We start from the raw sequence: 19,858 nt of genomic DNA, 5'->3' as shown, positions 1-19,858 counted from the left end.
TCCATATTAGTTGTCTTCATCTCGCCTTCTTTCTTGCGTCCCCCCCTCCATCCCCCTGTCCTATTGGACCGAGAGGAATTTAGATTTCACCAGCTGAGTATTTTCTAATTTGCTTCCTCTACTGATTTAAAGAGTATAACAGATATGCCCAACCTGTTAGTTTGGTATTCTTGATATGTCTGGGATTAGCTATTACAAACGAGATCTGGGTAGCTAGCGCTAGGCATCATGGGATAAGGGGTAGCCTCGAACCAGTAAACAGCTGTCGAGCTATAGAAGATGGCTGAGTTAGAGCCGAGGGTCGGCTCCGACCCCAACAAGCAAGAAATAAGGCGAGATGAAGACAACTAACATGGAACGTTATGGTAGGTACATAACTTCTTTTTTTGTGCACACATAAAATAAAAGGAAAAAGTTAGGTAAAAAAGCCATTACAAAAATTAGCTGATTGTTAAATAATGGTTGCCTTACTTTTTAAAATATTAGCAATAGAAATTGTGTCATTTGTACCCAAAGTAAGAGAGGCATTGAGTCTAAGTTGCCAGGTTACCTCTTTACATTCTAGTAAACTTTCAGTATCCCCAAACAAAGGGGTCACAGTAATCTTGTCGATAACAAAAAAGAAAATTAAAAAAAAAATTTGAACACACAACATAGTGCAAATAAAGAACATTTGTATTTTTCTTTTTATTAATGTCATATATATGCTCTTGAATCCTGTCTGTCAGTCTTCTTATAGTTTTCTCCATGTAGAATGCGTTACAGGAGCTGCACAAAGCCAAATACACTAAGCAAGTAGTATTACAGTTCACTTTCCCTGGACATAGAATAGTTCTCCCGTAACTGGAAACTATTGCATAGGGACCTTCTTATATGCATCTGCACATTTTACAAAAAATGAATATTTGCATAAGACTATGGCTCATTACAGTTCTCACAATGTCTAACTCCAAAATACCTTTGATGTATTTCCTTTTGAATAGATAATCTTAGATGGAACCCCCAACACCTTTTTTCATGTCATCAGTAAAAACTAAATCCCAGTACCTCTTGACAGTATTAACATACTGGTGTGTAGTGTTACTGAAGGGAAAAATAAATGAAGGGGTATCTTCTATATCATTGCTAGATGTTCAGATGCGGATAAACTTGTTATTCATTGACCTATTCAAAATGGGTGCAAATCGGTCCTGGCGGTCTCTCTCCACTTTAACCTTGATGTCCCCGAGCAGTTGAATGAGATACCCCCTGTCCAAAAATAAACCAATCAGATGGTGTCGTTCTGTGCTAAAGATAGACTCTTCAGATATTAAGCATGAGAGCCTAACCATCTGACTTTTTACAACTGACATCTTTTGGAACAGGGGTTGACAGCTCTCATAGTGGAGGTAAGTGTTGGAAAAGGTCTCTTTCCTATATATAGTAGATGTATAGCAACCCTTAGTCATATCTTTTCCCAGCAAAATATCAAGGTAATTAATGTTGTACATGTTAGTGGAATATGTGAACTTTAAAAATGAGGTTGAATTCTGCCATATATTAAAAAAAATGTTCCCATTGTTCAAGTGTACCCTTCCAAAAAATCAAGACATTGTCAAGGTATCTATAGTACCCGTGTACAAGCGAGAGAAACTCTGGTGTAAAAACGTATGTCTTCTCACACATAGCCAGTACTATGCTGGCATAAATTGGGGCGCATGCTGCACCCATGGCAACCGCTGAGATCTGATGGAAATGTTCATCTTCGAATTACAAAAAATTGTTGTTGAGAATCAACTCCATAAGGGAACTAACCATTCTCACATCAAGGAGAGATATGGAAGTAAATCTCAAGAGACAGTCGTGGAACTACTCTAACCAGACAGCATGGGAAATCACAGTGAACAAATCGACTTTGTCAACTGTAATGAAGGTTATATTGCCCAAAAAATCAAATGTGTTGAGAGTTTCCAGTAAATGCCATGAATCCTTTAAAATGTAAGTTTCTGGCTTCAGCAGTGATTTACACTTGAAGTCAACAAATTTGGCCAAGGGTTCTGTCTTAGGGCCCGTGGCTGAGACAGTAGGTCTTATAGAGGGGTCACGGGCATTTTTGTGGATGTTGGGGTTATTGAATATAGATGCTACCTTAGATTTTATTATGTTCAGATATTCCCAAACCTTATTATCCATTTCCCCTGTATTTATTTTGTGCAATGAAACTCTCTGATAAGTACTATGACTGGAAAGGAGCTCAAACATTTTTGAAGAGTAATCATTGCTGTCATAATTACCTCCCCCACCACTGTGATTTTGGTATTCTGTTTTTCTTGTCTGAGGAAGGAGCGCCATAGAGCACTCCGAAAGCATGTGCTTTCTTTATTAAACCTACTCAACTAGTTTGTTAAGCCTTGTTTTTTTTTATCCCTACAGCTCATATTCGTTTCTTTTCCTGTTAGTTAACGTTTCACAACCACATTTACATACAGTTAGCATCTGAATATCCTCCATCCCCTTCCTCTGCCTCGGGGGTTCAAATAAGTTTGTCTGCGTTGGGGTTTCAGAGCAGTTCTTGAGCCATGGTTTGATTCTTGTGCATGGCTGGCTAGTCTCTCCAAATGTCTGACTTGAGAGGGATCTAACAAAAATCCTTCTTCATAAACATTGTCACATAAATCATAAACAGAGTCCAAATTTTCCCTAAAAGATTCAGCTCTGTTGCCCCTTCCTTGCTGCGGAAATGGAAATGCCTTCCCAAGCTCATAGTCAGTCCTGTCCCTTGTTAGCGTATGAGCTTTACATGTTTTATTTTTCGCAATGTTAGTATCAACCTTTGAAAAAAATCTCTGTTTAATGGTACCGAAGGACAAGTCCTTCCTAATGTTCTATCCTAATCCTCCTCTTCATTTCAGATTTAGCTGCAGCTGTTCTACAATGTAGCCTTTCCATTGAAACGTAAGCTCACCTATTATTCAGGTGGGACTTAACTGGGATCTTTACTTTTTACCAAGAAAGTTATTTCTGTGTATGTCTGAACCAGCTGTTCCGGCTGCTTTAGGTTCATCTTTTTGGTAGACTAACTGGTTTATTATTCTGACATCTGCAAGAGAGTATCCAGGTTACAACTATTCATGGTGGGTTAACCCTTTTGCTTTTCCATGTTTTACTGGGTTATCTGTAAAATAAACAAATGCATAAATAAATACATATCCCCCGATGCCCCTACTACTTTCAGAGTGTACTTCGAATTTAGACATCTATCTCTTTTGTTTCTTTCAGAATTTGAATGACTGGGAAATAGATTCTGTATACTCTCGTCATGCTTTTGCAATCAGGGTATTAGCTTGCCAGTAGTTAAGTACTTTAAGAAAGCTATACAGTTGTGGAATTCCTAGTACGGGACAGGAAAAGGGCAACCTGTATTAATTCAGACAATTCCAGACAATTCCACCCGGTTGGTTCTTACTGTATCTTTTCTTGCTATTCTCAGTGTGGTAAAAATATTTCCAGGCAGAATTAAGACACATCCTTATAGAACTTTGTTTTCTTTAATTTGCATATTGGAAAGGGATGGGCTCTTGAAGCACTCTAGAGGCAAATGCAGGTGTGGGAGGGAGCCATAGCTTTTTGATGCTGTCCTGCTGTTGTAACCTAGGCAGTACACAGCAAAAATAGCCAAAGGCTACTGTAGCAGTGAGGAATTAGAACATCTACTGTTATGGTAAGTGCAACATAAACAACTGTACTTTTCCTCCATTGCAGAAATATCCAGACCTCAGTACTGCAGTTAGTATGTGTTAATTGGAGTTAGAGGATTCATTTTTGAAAATGCAGCAAAGATACTGTGGGCTGCTGTCTTTGATCTCTGTTAATTCATTATTCTGTCACAGATGGTAGTAATTACATTTTCTAGTTTATATGAGGAAATATATAGTTGTGATACTAACCAAATACATTACATTTTAATTAATTTTAGGTAGCTGATGACTTCTTCTTGGCTGTTTTCACCACTGAATTTTTAATGAAGATTTATGCAGATTCCTCGGGATACTGGTCGGATGGATATAATGTATCTGATTTCATTGTCTTAGTGTTCTCCATGATTCCCATATTTGCTCCTAGAAGCAACAATCATACCTTTGAGTTTATGAAACTGCTTAGGACATTAAGGACTCTTAAAGTGATTTCGTATGTTAAAGACTTGCAGGTAAATTTAATGCATATTGCAAAGAAATTAACTGGAAAAGTTAGGAGCAGCCTAAAATATTTTAATACCTTTACTGAATTATCACTTGTGACACAGGCAAACTTACCTTTATATAAAAGTAATCAAATCATATTACTATGTTCACATTTACAAACACTATACACCACATATATTGTTTCACATCATGTAATCAAAGCAACATTACATAAATGGATCAGTTCCTACCTTCTTCTAAACCTCATTCCTCCTCCAAAACATTTTTCTGCTCATATTCTTACAGTTTCTATTTTTTCTGTGTAATTTACTTCTCCCCTTTTCTAAAAATACCACATTCTGTTCTTATATCTATGTTAAAATATTCACTACTTTTGGTATAGGTGATTTAGATTTTGATTTCCATTTTCTACTAATTGCATTTTTGGCAGCCACCAGAATTAAATTTAACAAGGCTATACAATGTCTAGGCAATTTAGGTCCTGTATCCTAGCTCAAAAAAAGAATAATTTAGTTAGTGACACATTTGCTCACCCAGTATTCCTGACAGAGTACTCGGTAGGGACTATTAAAGTCTACCAACTCATTACACTGAGAGAACTTATGCTCCCAGGTACATCTTTCTTCAGCACTACACATCTAGCATTTGCCCTCTACCTGAGCAAAAATACTTTGGAGTCTGCTTGGATTATAAAAATATGTATGCAAACACTTCCAGGCAAAAATGTTAAATTTTCTAGATTTTGTTGCATGTTTGGGAGTCATACATATGTTTTAACCATTGTTTCTTTGTTAACTGTGTATCTAATCTATCTTTCCCATCTTTTCTGACCTCTTCTAATTGATTTCTGTAGTTATTGTGCAATATTTTATATGCCCTACTAATTATCCTTTTTTAATAGTAGCTTATGTTCTAGATTCAATTAAAAAATCAACTTAGCTCCCTTTCTTTTTGTCTATACTCTGATATCAGTCCCTGATAGGAAAGGCAATCACTAGCCTGCAATCCAGCTGTCTTCTTAACCTCTTCCCATTCTATTACCTTTCCCTGACTAAATATTTGTTGACGATACATTGTTTTTTTTGCCAGCTCCCCCCAATAAATTCCAGCCTTCTCTTGCCTATTCTCTTTACACCTAAGTATATAGTTTCATAGTTTAGTACTAGTCTATCTGCCCTGGGGCATTTGTAAGCCTAGCCATAGTGATGTGGCTTTCGCCACCCCATGAAATGGTACAAAAAATGCACAGAATAGATTTAGAGTACTGTGCCTCTGACTAGTAGTGACACAGTGAAGGTCTCCTTATATAAAAGAACAGTCATGTCTATTGTCAGAATCTCCTTTTTCCATTCCTTTGTTGGCTTAGTTTTTAGTATACCTTCTGATACTTTATAAATATGATATTCTGTATGACTGTTGTTATTCTCCTTAAGGATCTAAGTGCAAAAATCCCATTTTTTTTCCTAATTTCTTGAATCCCCCCTCCTCCTGCTTCATCATTATTCCTTTCCACTTTAAATCATAGCATTCTACTTATGAAATAGGGTCTATATTATATGTTCGAAGTTAAAAAAAACGGAACTTACTTGACTAGTGTAGGCAGGGGGGCAAGCTCTCCTGCACCCCCACACCATAGCATTCTGCTTATGAAATAGGGTCTATATTAAATGTTCGAAGTTAAAAAAAAAAAAAAAAACGGAACTTACTTGACTAGTGTAGGCAGGAGGGCAAGCCGTCCTGCACCCCCACACCCCCCGCTCTTTAAATATGCCAACTTCGAGACCGCACTATAGTGTGGTAAAGGGAAGATTTCCCTTACTGCATTGTAGTGCGGTCTTGGAGTTGGAATATTTAAAGAGCGGGGGTTGTGGGGGGTGCAGGGGGGGCTAGCTCCCTGCCTACAGCTGTTAGTTTTAGGTTTGGAGTTTTTTTTTTTTTTTTTTTTTTTTTACATATGTTTGAAGTTTTATAACTTAGAACATTTAAATTCGATATTTTAACGTTCAAAGTTATGAAACTTCGAACACATGATATAGACCCATGTTATATATAAGAGACCTAATTGTGTACCTCTAAAATATCCCTTAAAATTAGGAAATCTTAAACCTCCTTGTTGTATTGGGAGAATCAGCTTATCCCAGTAGACTCTTACCTCTTCCTCTCCCAATTAAAATCCTTCAACTCTTTATTAATTACTATCCACAACTTCTTCTCTGGTTGATAAAAATATGCCTGACCTGTGTATAAAACTAAAGGGACCAAAAGCATTTTTCTGCTTGCATCTTGTTATCCATATCCATGGGCAAGAGCTTCCAGTATTTCTTTTTTTATCTTTTGATTTGTCTCTTCCCACATACCCTTAGCTGCCATAGCAGAATGCTTTTTAATCCATAATCCTAAATGCTTTATTTTGTCATGTACCTATAACTATGGGTATTGCTGAACCACTTCATGTGTAGGTATGTAGTTTATAGCTATAGCCGTTGTTTTATTTTCATTAATTTTTTATCCTGAAATAATACATAACTGTCTCAGAATACTCCACAACACTGAAAAGTCATTTTTTGCTTCCATCAGGTACAAAATAATATCATCTTTAAATAAAACCAACATTTCTTGATAACCATACCAATTATATTGTTGAATTTATTTGCTAATTGTTCTAAATATAACACAAATAGCAAACATGAACATGAAATAGGACATCCCTGCCTGGTTCGTCTGTTCAGCTACAACTTATCAGAGAGGAACCCTTCATCTTTGATTTTTGCCTCCAGTCCCTCACATATCCATCTAATTAACCTTATTACTGTGTCACAAAATGCTTTCATTGCCTTACTCATAAAATCCCAGCTTACTCTGTTAAATGCTTTCTCTGCAACAATACCCACCGATAACAGCAGTATTTTCTTACATTCTGCTTCACTCTGGATCATCATTGTTCTATATTTTTTTTCAAATGTTTATCTTCCCTCCACAAAACTGCACTGGTCAATATCCATCAATTTTGGCATTACCTTTACCATTCTTTTAGCCATTATAGACATAAACACTTTGTAATCATGGTTTGAAATTGAAATCAGCCTAGTTGAAGCTGGATCAGATGAGTCTTTACCGTCTTCGGGTATTACAACCACAACAGGATGTTGGTGCCTCCCCTCCTTTTAGAATATTGCTAAACAACACCTTCCAGAACTTTATCACTTTCTTCCCTCCTAGCTTTCAGACTTTCACCAGAATACCATCTATATGTGGAGACTTTCCTGCAGATTGGTTATGCATCACCATTTTATCTCATCCCCTCCTCTCTTAACTGTTTGTTGTTGAGTCTCATCTATCTCTAACGTTGGCATATTTAATCGTTCAATAAATATTTCCATTTGTGCTTTTTTCTTGATTTCCCCACTTCTGTGCTTTATGCAAATTTTCATAACATTTCCAAAATATCTCTACAGGATCTCTGATTATTTTTCTTGTTATAGGCTCCCTAAGTTTCGCAACAACCCTTATTTATTTATTTTATTTTATTTTACATTTGTTTACCGGGAAAGTCTGACTGGACACAAGTCCTTTTTCAGTGGAGGCTCGGGGAGGAAATGCCCCACATATTACAAAGACATGATTTGACATAGTACAACTTTGTAGTTACAGAAGAGTGACATCTACATTTTCATATATAAGAAATCATTTATGATACAAAAATTAAGTGATAGCACAAGATAAAGAAAAATAGACAAGTTTACACTGATTATAGGAAGACACCATTAAGCAGTCTGGTTATAGAATATCTATTCAGAGATATCATTAAACATTAAGCGTAGAGCAACTAATTTAGTATGAAAGGAAGATTAGGGTATGAAATATGATGAAAGAAGCTATTTAAGCTGAAATAAAAAAATCAGGTTAACTACCTGACAGTATTTTTGTTGCCTAAGTCTTTGTGCCAAATGTTTTTGTGCTCTGGAATTTTTATAAAAAAAACAGTTGCTTAACAACAGTCTTTCTAAACTCATGCATATTATCCAGGTAATCCCTTGTTTTCTCTTAAACACTCCGCAGTTGCATATCTTCTTGTTCTATGAGATTCCCCATATTTTGTAATAATTTTAACTTTTGTCAACCCCTCTAAATAATTCTTATTGCTTCTTAACCAGATCTCTTTTCTTTTATTTCTACCATATTTTTAAACTCCACTTTCATTTTATTCCACTTACTAGTTGTACCTTCTGGTGTACTTTCTGTCTTCCCTAATAACTTCTGCATATTTTCCACTACCTATTCCTTAAATTTCTCTTTTTAACAGGTAGGTGGTGTGCTGCCAGTGTCTCATCTTTACTTCATTACCCTGCATTTTTATCTTAGTAGTTATTCTCAAATGCACATGTTCCAATAAAATATACTTTCTGTGTAAACTAGCCCAGTTATTGTAACTTGGGGAATAATAATTAAATTCTCAGAGAGTTCCCACTGTTGAATTCATGCCTTTCATACCAAATATTTTCTTCAGAAATCTAACCTCTTTGGTTAGGCCCCTAGATACATCCTCATTGTTGTAAATCAAATTCTAGTCCCTACCTATAAGTAATATTACCTGTTGAAAGCTGATTATTTCTCTCCAGTTTTTTTAACCTCCATGATAGCAGGTTTAGGTGGAATAAAAATTCAAGCCAGTGTAATCTTCATCCCTTGCTAGCAGCCCCTTACTACCACAAATCTACCATTATAATATTTTTCCCCACTGTCACTACTGGAGCTCCTCTATCAATTGATATAAGTACTCTTCTTTTCCTTTTCACTGATATTCTTCAGAATATCCATCCTGAATTCCATTCTTTGTCAGATTCACATGCTCATTTCTTTCCACATGTGTCTCCTGTAGGATTACTATTTGCATTTTGCATTTCATAATATAATAAAGTATTCTTTCCTTTTTATCTATACCTGTGAGACCATTCACATCCCAAGATAATATGGAAAGTGTTGACATTATGGTAAGAAGTCCTTATTCCTTCCTATTATATATACTAGTTTTTTTTAAATATCTCTTTCCATCTTTTGTGATACATGTACTCATTAATGTTTGGCAGATTAATCTTTTATACTGTTTTTTTCTTATCATTGACATTAAAACCTGTGTCACATTTTACAAGACTTTTTGTTTTAACTCATTCCCTCCAGTACAGCTCATTTAAGTGTGTACTTGTGTGTGTGTGTGACTTGAGCCTTTAAAAAAATGAAGTTATCACCTTAGAGCTCAAACAAATATTCATATTTCTGGAACCATAAGTGTTACTAGAAAACTGCAAATGGCAATCTATTCGGGGTAGATTAATCTTTATATTAGTGGCATTCCTTTAGTTTGATGCTTTAAACTGATTTTATAAGCCATAATAAAGGCAGTGAATATTAATTTTGTAATGCAGTATAACCAGCTTATGACCTCTCAGTAACCATTCAAGCTAGACCGATACTGCCAACAAGATTTTCTTCATACAGCTGTGAGTGATCATATGAGGCTATGCAGGTATGCCTGTGTTATCTGACTGTTGAAATATTTAGAGAAATAAGAAAATTATTACAATACAAACAGTATACAAATAATATGCAGTAAATCTTTAGCTGCATTAGAAAGAGGTCAAATATCAATACAGTTGTGTTTGCCATCATGTATGCTTTAAGATGAAATCTTCTGATACCTTGTATGTAGCATAGTTTTGGAATTATTAATGCAAATATGACCAAGCAATATTTGAAGCCTAGAGACTTCAGTAGGAGGTAACTGCAGAAATGCCTGGAGGCGCTCTCAGCTGTAATGAGTGAATAAAAACTCTCAAAGAAGAAGGGAACATAAAAACCCACTCCCGTAACCTGTTAACTTAGTACAAACACACATAACTATGTACATCTTCAAATGATGAAGTTGAACTCTCCTAACAGGAACATTTGTACCAAATAGACAGCTACTATATATTATGGCCCTAATTAATCTGAAATTGAGGTTATCCAATCCAAGACACATTATTGCCTGTGCATCTACTTACACTAGTTTGCATTTTTTTTTATCTTTTATTACCCCCCCCCCTCCGAGATGTGAAAACAACTTGCATGCTTTCAGAAATCATTAACTTTTAAGCCTTGAAGAAACCAGTGTTCTGTGTTGTATCCCCCTATTGTCAGTTTGTCTCCAGGGAAATGTAAATGAAAAAAGAAAAATATATTCCTTTGCTGTGGCCTGAAAGACAAGCTGAAACATTTATTGCTAAAGGAAAGCTTTTCAATTAAAAAAACACAGTAAAAAGAGTGGTTCCACTGAATATCTCCTCAAAAATTTTAATGCCACAGGTGTAGCGCTTTTGGCCAGAAACAATGGCCTTTTTTAGAAGCAGTGGCATCACTCTTTTTATTGTGTTTTTTTAATTGGCTTTGTTCGTTACATAGTTCCGAGGCATTGTGTTCAGTAAAGGAAAGCTTTTAATTATATTTGGTGTTCTCATATTTACTTATTTCCCCTTAAATTTGTTATTAGATTAAGCCAAGAATCTTAATCCAGACATTTACCCATGGAAACATATGAGAAAACATATCAGATTTACATATTTTATGATATGTGCACTTTTATACTCCAGCCCCCATCTTAACAAAACAAGATTACAGCTTGTTAACTTAAACATGCTTTTATCTAGCTTTTCTTCTCATTTTGGACGATAAGTCCTACATTTCTTAATATGTAAAATGAAAAAAGAGAAGATGAAGGAAAAAAGCAACTGTCACATATAAGAACAACTATAAATACTTTACTGTAAAATATGCAATTTATATTGCGAAGTTTCATAGAAATACTGTTAAGAACAGAAATTGTTTTATTTACAATTACCCTTTTCCTTTGTCTTCCCCTCCCCTCAGAGTCCTTCCAAACATTAATGACATGAAGTGGGGCAAATGCCTTTCAGCTCCCCACAAGTTTAACAAAGTCAACAAAGTTCAGTCTTTCCACTTATTATTATACAGCCGTATTTCACAAATGTGATTGATGCTTTGCAGTCTGACATTTATTCACCAATTTCCATGTTTGTGGTCTTCTTCCTGGTCATTCCTGTCTACCAACTCTAGATTCTGGTTCACGGCTGCACAGGTAAAAAACACACTATCCAAAGCCAAGAACACAGCATCCATGGGACCTGATGACATCCCAGGCTGTGTTCTACATGAACTACGGAACGAACTGGCACCCCACCTAAGTACCATGTTCAGTCATAGCCTCACCTCAGGCTATGTGCCCACTGAATGGCGCACAGCAACAGTTATCCCTCTCCACAAAGGGGGAAACACCACAGACCCTGGAAACTACTGCCCCATTAGCCTGGTCTGCAAGGCTATGGAGCGTATCATCATGGAACTTATAAATAATGACATTGGTAATCTCCAAACTCAGGACCCCACCCAGTTCGGGTTTGTAAAAGGCAGATCATGTGTCCTAAACCTGATAGACTTCTTTGAAGCAGTCACCAAAGCCGTAGATGAGGGTAAGGTGGTTCACACAGCCTATCTAGATCTTGCCAAGGCTTTCAACACCATTCCCCACTCTGGAATTATAGATAAACTCACTAAACTAGGTATAAATCCCTATGTCACAAGATGGGTTGCCAACCGGCTCACTGACAGAACCCACACTGTGAAAGTAGCAGACTCCAAATCCAACTTCAGACCAGTGACAAGTGGAGTACCACAGGGTTTAGTTCTGGGTCCTCTCCTGTTTGGTACCTACTTCTCTGAAGTACAGGCCAACACAGAACGTCTTTGGCTAACAAAGTTCGCAGATGACTGCAAACTAGGAGCCATAATCAAAACTCCAAAAGATGTGGACATCCTACAAAAAGGCCTCGCTGAGACAGATGCCTGGTGTCAAAGCCATGGCCTCAAGCTCAATGCCAAAAAGTGCATTGTCATCCCGTTTGGTAAAAACTCAGTACCCATGAACTACCTAATAGGTGGTAGTCTACTTAACACCGAAAGTGTGATAAGAGACCTTGGGACACAGGTGGACAGTATTCTCTCCTTTGATAATCACATCGGCACAGTAGTCAGGAAATCCTTCTATGTGGCACACCTCATCACAAAAGGTTTCTCATCCAGGAAAAAAGAGGTCATTGTTCCCCTCTACTCGTCACTCATTAGACCCATTATAGAGTACAATGCCCCTTTTGGTATGTACCTCACAAGACATCTACAACAACTGAAAAGGCCACAGAAATACCTCACAAAGAGGATTACCGGCCTCAAAGAGATGCCCTATGCAGACCGTCTCAAAAAACTGCAGCTTTACTCCATTGCATATCGCCTACTCAGAGGCGATCTCTGCCTAACACACAAAGCTATGTCAAACCCAGAGCTTTTAGACATGCTTCACTTAAAGAAATCCCAATCCCTACGAGCTACACGCTCTAGGGACCTAAACCTCATCACCACAATAAACAGAACATGCTGGAGGGATAGATTCCTGTCCCAGAAACTTCCCATACTCTGGAACAAACTACCTATCTATATCAAACAAAGCTCCTCATTAGCACTCTTCAAGAAAAATCTTGATGATTGGATGGGAGATAGGAAATTCACCCCGGGGATCACTTCTGTGGCTCTGCTCAACAGTGGCACAGGAAAATAATTTTCTTGGGTGACGAAAGCCAGGGTACATTTGGCTAGGCTTATATAGGCCCTAGGGCGAATAGCCTAGTACCTACCTATGAACCTAAATTCGAAGGTACTCCCAAATCTCCTGATTAACTTCTGTGCTGTTCTTTGTCTCCCAGGCATTTTCCTTTGGAACAGTGGCAAAGGTTTTACTGGCAAAGTCTCTTTAAGCCCTTTTTATCAGAAGAATGAGAAGAAGAGTCCCCTTCTGATTGATGGCTCACTTTTTTGTTGGACAACCTTTTGCATTTCCTCATTAGTTTGTAGCCTGTTCTGCATTTAAAAAATGACTTTGATCATCCATGAAAAATATTTTGAAACAGCCTGATATAGCAGCTTGAATCTCAAATCTGCTTCTCAAACATTCCTTGATTACTGGAATACATTTGTTTCTCTACTGCCTAGTGTACTGTGAATAATAATTTTCCACAACCTCTCTACTGTCTCCAGTTTTTAATACAGTGCCCTTTTGATGCAAGTTTTGTCAGGATCAACTCTTTCTACTGGTAAGTTTGCATCTTTACTAATAAAGGTCTTGTTTGCTTTCTCATGGCCAGATTTGGAGCATGCACAAGGTGTGCCAACAGTTCCTGCTGTGGCATACCAGTTCATTTGCTTATTTTTGCCTTCATAAAATTAATATAGTCTGTTCCTTTAGTTTCTTCATTAGTGCAGAAAATCTGATTTTCCCTTCATGGTCTGTCTTCTAGTTCTATTATTTTTTGAAACATCTCATCTTGAACAGTCTCATACGCAGCCAGTCTTTTCTTCATTTTGATCTCTGCCATTTTTTTCAATTCATCTGAATAACTGTTTAACGTTTCTTCCATTTTTCTTTTTGTTATTTGAGTGGATATACTCCTACACTGCTTTGCTTATTTTAATCAACTTTGAGCACTCAGTGATTTATTTTTCATTTAGATTACTGGAAGCCATGTCTTGCATGAAAGCTGGAGCTTGAACTGCTTTTTGCTGAACAGCTGCAGGATTCTTCCCATCATTGTTTTCTCTTAACCTTTTCTAGATGATTTTCTTTCACTCTTTCTTAGTTTCTTTACTGGCATCCAGACAGTGTACTTACTAGCCAGTAACTGAATTTTAATCAAGCTAACAATATCACTTGCTGCTGTTTCTCAATGTCTGTTTTCACACTGAGAGAGAGCTGAAGTTAAGCTGTTGATCAGTGTGCAGTCGTCTTGGGAGTTGAACAGCTTAAAATATTAAGAAGGGTTTAACACCCTGAATAGCAATTACAACCATGTTACTGTTCTAGATATCTGTAGTAATGAATATGACTTTGAGGCAATAATTAAGGTGTATGTAACTACCTGAGTTTGCCAATTACCTAATGAATAGTATCAGAAAAGAGTGACTTGAAAGTGTATCTAGTTTTGTATGAAATGTTTTATGTGTGATCCATCTTATAGAACTGTCCATTTTTTTGTTATTCTGTTTTACATTTAATTCCAGGAGCTAGGTGTGTTATGTATCCAGATGAGGATGAGAGATAGTAATTCTTAATTTCAGTAGGTATTCATAGGTTTATATGTTTATTCTAGGTTAACGACCACCATGACCTATATAAGTCTATCCACACAAACCAACCTGATTGCATCCTCTGTTAATATGTGCATCTTAATTGGGGGAGAATGTTTGTTAGGAGGGGTATGTTAGGAAGTTGCTAAAATAGTATGTTTTGGGGTATGTTAGAGAATGTCTACTGTTGGCCACGTTCTATAAGAGACATGGAGCCAGCCTGCGGACAAATTTATGTTTACTCATCCAATGTTAGGACATGTTTTCTGTTAGCCACGGTCTGTAAAAGACATGGGAGCCAGCCTGGGGATGAATTAGCGATTTCCAATCCAGTGGTCAAGATTACATTTGAATAGGGTTAGGGATGGACTCTGATTCTCATTGATGGGGAATGTATTCCAGAGCATGGAGATCCTTTGAGTCATATATCTGTCTCACCAGCTTGTTCTATTTATATGGCAAGTAAAGTTCAAATCCCTAGATCTAGTGATTTTGGTGCTGCTCATTTTTTATGTGCAAAAGCTCCACCAAGGCTTGATCTAAGGATGCTTTGTATACCAAGCTCAGACTGCCTCTCAATAACCTGTAGAAGATGGAGTATAGAAACAGGGCTGTAAGGCAGTCTGTGTAGGACAGTAATATTAACATCCTGGATTCAGTCAGTGAGCAACCTCTGTGGGCATTCCATCTGTTGCATATACTGTATATGTCTAGTCAAGTACATGCCAAAGGTGACATTGTATTCAATGATGGGTCTGATAATGGATGTCTTGAGTGCTGCTATAACTTCCTTGGATCTTAAAACACAAACCATCTAAAATGAAGACAGACCAGTCTAGTTTCAAGATATGTTGTGTGTATGGGAGGTCTTGCAAGGACATTTCAGATATTTAGTGCAGATGGGTGAAGCTCTTGACCTTGACCCAAATTACCTTAGATCAACTAATGAGTCATATGCTGGAAGAGATGACAAGAAGAGTTGGGAGTGAATAACTAATGCTGGCTCTCCACTCTCCAGTTTATGGGGAAGGAAGTGGTACAGTCCACTTCAGTGTTGATATCTACTGAAGGAAAAGATGCGTGGTATTCAGAGTATGGGACAGGGACATGATCTTGGCTCTTGCCAAGCTTTGTCCATGAGAAAGTCTTCATGGGACACGTGAGAATGAGCAGAGTCACAGAGGAAGGCATAGCAATTCCTCATTTTTGTGGGTATACACATCAACTGCTTTGCAGGGAATAAGCCATAAAATCAGAATAAACACTCATGGCTGCCTGGATGTTAGCCACTCCAGTCATGGTCTTGACATGGTTATGGAGAATGCATGTGCAAAATAACAATAGTGGCTAGACAAGTGTCAGGTACTGGGGACAGAAAAAGGGTTTAAAAATAAAAAAATTTGCAAGGTCAGCCAAAACTATTTTATACACTTTAGGAGACATGGATAACCTGAAGTTGTCACTTACAAGCTGAGTGAAAAGTCTAAAAATGTCAGGAAGAAGACTAGTCTATTTATTTATCCTTTGTTGACCAGATTAGTCCCACTAAACTAGTACCCTCTTTTCAGGGGAGACCCAAGATGGTTTATATATATACATATATATATATATATATATATATATATATATATATATATATATATATATATATATATATATAAAATATATATATATATATACTACTGGGGTGATTTGTCCAGGGCATAGGGGAATTTCCCCTGCTCTTTCTGAAGCATACAGGTATGCTGTTCATTGTTGCATTTCTGGCTTATATTCTGTGTGTGTATACAGCTTGGAGAAACTGGAAGGAAGATGGAGGCAGTGAGTAAGTGTGAAAGCAAGCAGCAGAAAGAAGACAACAATTTGGAGAAGGTAGTGGAATCGGAAAGCTAGCAGTTGTTTAAGGAGAATAAAGCTGAAAGATCAGTCGAGTTACTTAGAAAGCAGGAGAAGAGTGAGGTGAAGGAAGATGGTGAAAAGAAAGTTATTGAACCTTTGCAAGATTCCGAGTACATGTTTGAAAAAAGATCTGTTTTCTGTGTTGAGATCAGAATGTATGATTACATCCCTCCAATCAGGAGGGTTGCGGGATGTTTATCTAAAGGAAATGATAAATCAGAGTGAAACAGAAAGTGAAGTAGCAGCATCTTGGCGTGATATGATGGACAAATTTCAGGAAGAGGAGGTGAGAGAAATTACAGAAAAGAAAAAAAAAATTGCGTGAAAGAAGGCAGGAAGTGAATAAGAGAGAGAGAAGGAGAAAAAGAGATTGTGAAGAAGAAATTTGTTGTACGGCTCAGCAGAAAGGAGAGAAAGAACTTGAAAGATATAAAGTATGCGATACAGTTTACTCAAAAAGGTAAGAGCTTTTATTCATCTTAATAAATGAGGCTTACTGTGACACTTTGTTCAAGACAGGACAATATATGGAAAATTTTTTTTAGAGAAGTTTGAGAAAAAAAGAACTGTAATCCTTGGAACTGTTATGCAGTGCAGACCTTTAATAGAGAGAAAAAAAAAGGATTGTTGTGCAATTTCGAACTGAGGTGGGTAAGTGGATAAAGAAACATTAAAGGAGTGTTTCAAGACTGTATATAAGGAAGTTATAGACACTACAAAAATATATGATAGAGGTTTATGGACTGGGGATGGGATTGTGGAGTAATTTTGAAAAAGGAAAGTGACAAGATTGCACATATTCCAAGCATAATAAATGTTGAAGGTAATAGAGGTTTTGTAAGATATAGGGGACAGCCAAAAACGTATATATTTTGTGGAAAGAATGACTATTTAATAAGTAACTGTGATAAGAGAAAATATTTTGTTTGTGTAAAGATGGGACATGAGGCAAAGAAATTTGATTTGATGTGTAAAAAATGTGGTAAAATGGTACATGGTTGGGTAAATTCCAACAGATACAAGTTAAAAAAAAAAAAAAAGAACAAATACAAGAGTGTGTATATGATATAGAAAAAAGTGTAGAACATGAAAACAAAATACCATAAAAGAAGAGAATGAAAAATACTATATGAGGAAAGTGAGAGTAATGAAGGTGAGGAATTGGTCCTGGAAACAGGTGAAGAAGATACAAGCTGAAAAGTAGTGAGAAGGAAAACAAATTCAGTAATGAGAAGGGTGAAAGATAAAAGAAAATTAAAAGTGTGATTGTGAAAGAAAATAAAAAAGACAAAGGGTAAGATGGAAAAATACAGTACATTTGAAAGAACCAGAAAATCTATCAATAAATGTTAATAGTATAAAGAACATTAAAAGAAGGTTAGGTATTTTAAAATGGTATGTGCTACTTGATATGCATGTAATTATTTTAGAGGACAGAAGAAAATGAGCAGAAGAAAGGATGCAGATGGAAAATTTATGGGTTAAAAGCATTGTTTGGAATATGGGAAAAGATACATGTTCAGGGATTTGTGTGTTATATAATGAAATAGTTAAATTCTTAATTTATACTATAATTGAATTAGGCAGAATACCAGTGTTAGATGTAAGGTATAATGAAGATGTATACAGAATTATTGCAATATATGCATATGTTACTAAAAAAGAAATAAATGAAACATTTAAATAAATCTTAAATTATGTAGGCATAAATATGGAAATAATATTAGTGGGAGATTTTAACTGTGATCTAAGAAAAAGAGAGAAAGCAGGAAATGATGTCAGGAGAGTATATGAAGTAATGAAAAGTGAAAAGTTATATATATGAGGTAATAAACATTGGACATATAAAATAAATGAGATTAAAACAGAAATTGATTAGTTTCTAATATCTTACAGTTTAAAAAATATAAAAGAAGGAACAAAGAAAATAGCATTTTTTCAGATCATTTGACTATATGGGTAGAAGTGAAGAAAAAGGAAGAATATATATGATTAGATAAAGGTTTTAAAAGATTAAACAAAATGACTTAGATGTGGGAGATAGAAAGAAAATTGATCAACTATAGAAAGATCATGCAGAAATTAAAAATTTCTATGAAGACTGGACTGATTGGTGGATAAGCTTTAAAGAAAAATATAAAAAATGCTTTTTAAAATGTCAAGTGATGAGAAGAAGGAAAGAAAAGCAAAAATATAAGTTATTAAATCAGTATTTAGAGAGGCATTAAAAAATAATAAAAACTTTTATGAAAAGGAGAAAGAAATATATGAAATGAACCAGGAGAAGATAAATGTTATATAAACAAATATATTTTCTGCAAGGGATAAAAAAAAGAAGTTGCTCTGTATTTGAGTAAAATAGTGAGAGAAAATGAGAGGATAATAAGGGAGTTGGAAAATAAAGGAGAAAGGGTGAATACACAAGAAAAATAGATGAGATAATAAAGCAGTATATAAAAATACATTTAAGAAAAGGGAGATAAAAGAGAGGCAGATATGAAAAGTAAATAAATTAAGTAAGGAAGAGAATGTGATTATGGAAAAAAATATATAAATGTTGGAGAGTTTGACATTTTAAAAGATTTGGATATGGAGAAAACTACAGGAGTAGATGAAATTAAGTATTATATGTATTATAATATGGAAGAATGGAAAAAAATATATTTTGTGGAAGTATTGAATGAGACATTAAAAAAGGGGATAGTTAAAAAAGAATATATGTATGGGGCTATTAAATTTATATGGAGAAAAAGGAACAAAGAGGATATTAAAATGAAAAAAGAGGATATTAAAAACTGGAGAACAGTAGTTTTGAAAAATATGGATTATAAATTATTTATGAGAATAATAGGTAGAAGATTAAAAAAAGGTGTTGATAAGTTTTTGGAGCCTTTGATTTTTGGAAAAAAGGAAAGGAAGTCAAGATTTGTTATGGGTATTAAGAGAGGTGATAGATATTATAAATAAAAAGGTAGAAACTAAAATGATAGGAGATGTGAGTAAAGCATTTGACAGAATGCAATACAAGAAATTATGGAATATATTAAGAGATTATAATATAATTCATTAAATAGGTTATCAGATTAGTATATGAGAATAATAATGTAAGAATAATATTAAATGGATGACTAAGTGAAGAAATAAAAATAGAATATGGGATAAGGCAGGGTTGTCCAGCAAATAGTATTTTATTTGCATTAGTTATGAATGTGATTGTTAATGAAATGAATAGAGAATTGAAAATGGCAATGTATAGGATGATAGAGGAAGTATACAGTCCAATTATTCTTACTTATGCAGATGATATAGTTTTAATTACTAAGAATAAGAAATGGATGAAACATGGAATTAGAAAATTAAACAAGTATTTAAATATGCTTAGCGTATGTATTAATAAAGACAGAAGTAAATGAATTGGATTTTGGGTGAATTAGAAGGTATTCACTTTAATGATGAATAGCTAGATATCTTAGGAATAATATTTGGAATAAATGTGAAGAGAGAAATACAGTAGGAAAGAATTCTACAAAAATTGAAAGAAATATTTATATTTT

At 35.5% G+C, this 19,858-nt stretch overlaps 1 protein-coding gene across 1 annotated transcript in view; it reads left to right on the top strand.

Annotated features, from left to right (window-relative positions):
* Positions 1 to 3,195: 3,195 nt before the first annotated feature.
* Positions 3,196 to 19,858, top strand: part of CATSPER3 (cation channel sperm associated 3) — an 824,052-nt gene continuing 807,389 nt past the window's right edge. Inside the window, exons 1-2 of the mRNA XM_044069898.1 lie at positions 3,196 to 3,315; positions 3,956 to 4,186. Of these exons, the coding sequence (XP_043925833.1) occupies positions 3,196 to 3,315; positions 3,956 to 4,186 (351 nt within the window). The remainder of the gene's footprint in view (positions 3,316 to 3,955; positions 4,187 to 19,858) is intronic.

Source organism: Protopterus annectens, chromosome 4.part0 (genome assembly GCF_019279795.1).
Source record: "Protopterus annectens isolate FY-2018-M chromosome 4.part0, PAN1.0, whole genome shotgun sequence".
NCBI lineage: Eukaryota > Metazoa > Chordata > Ceratodontiformes > Protopteridae > Protopterus > Protopterus annectens.
The sequence above is the reverse complement of the archived record's forward strand: the minus strand, read 5'-3'. Positions and strand labels throughout refer to the sequence as shown.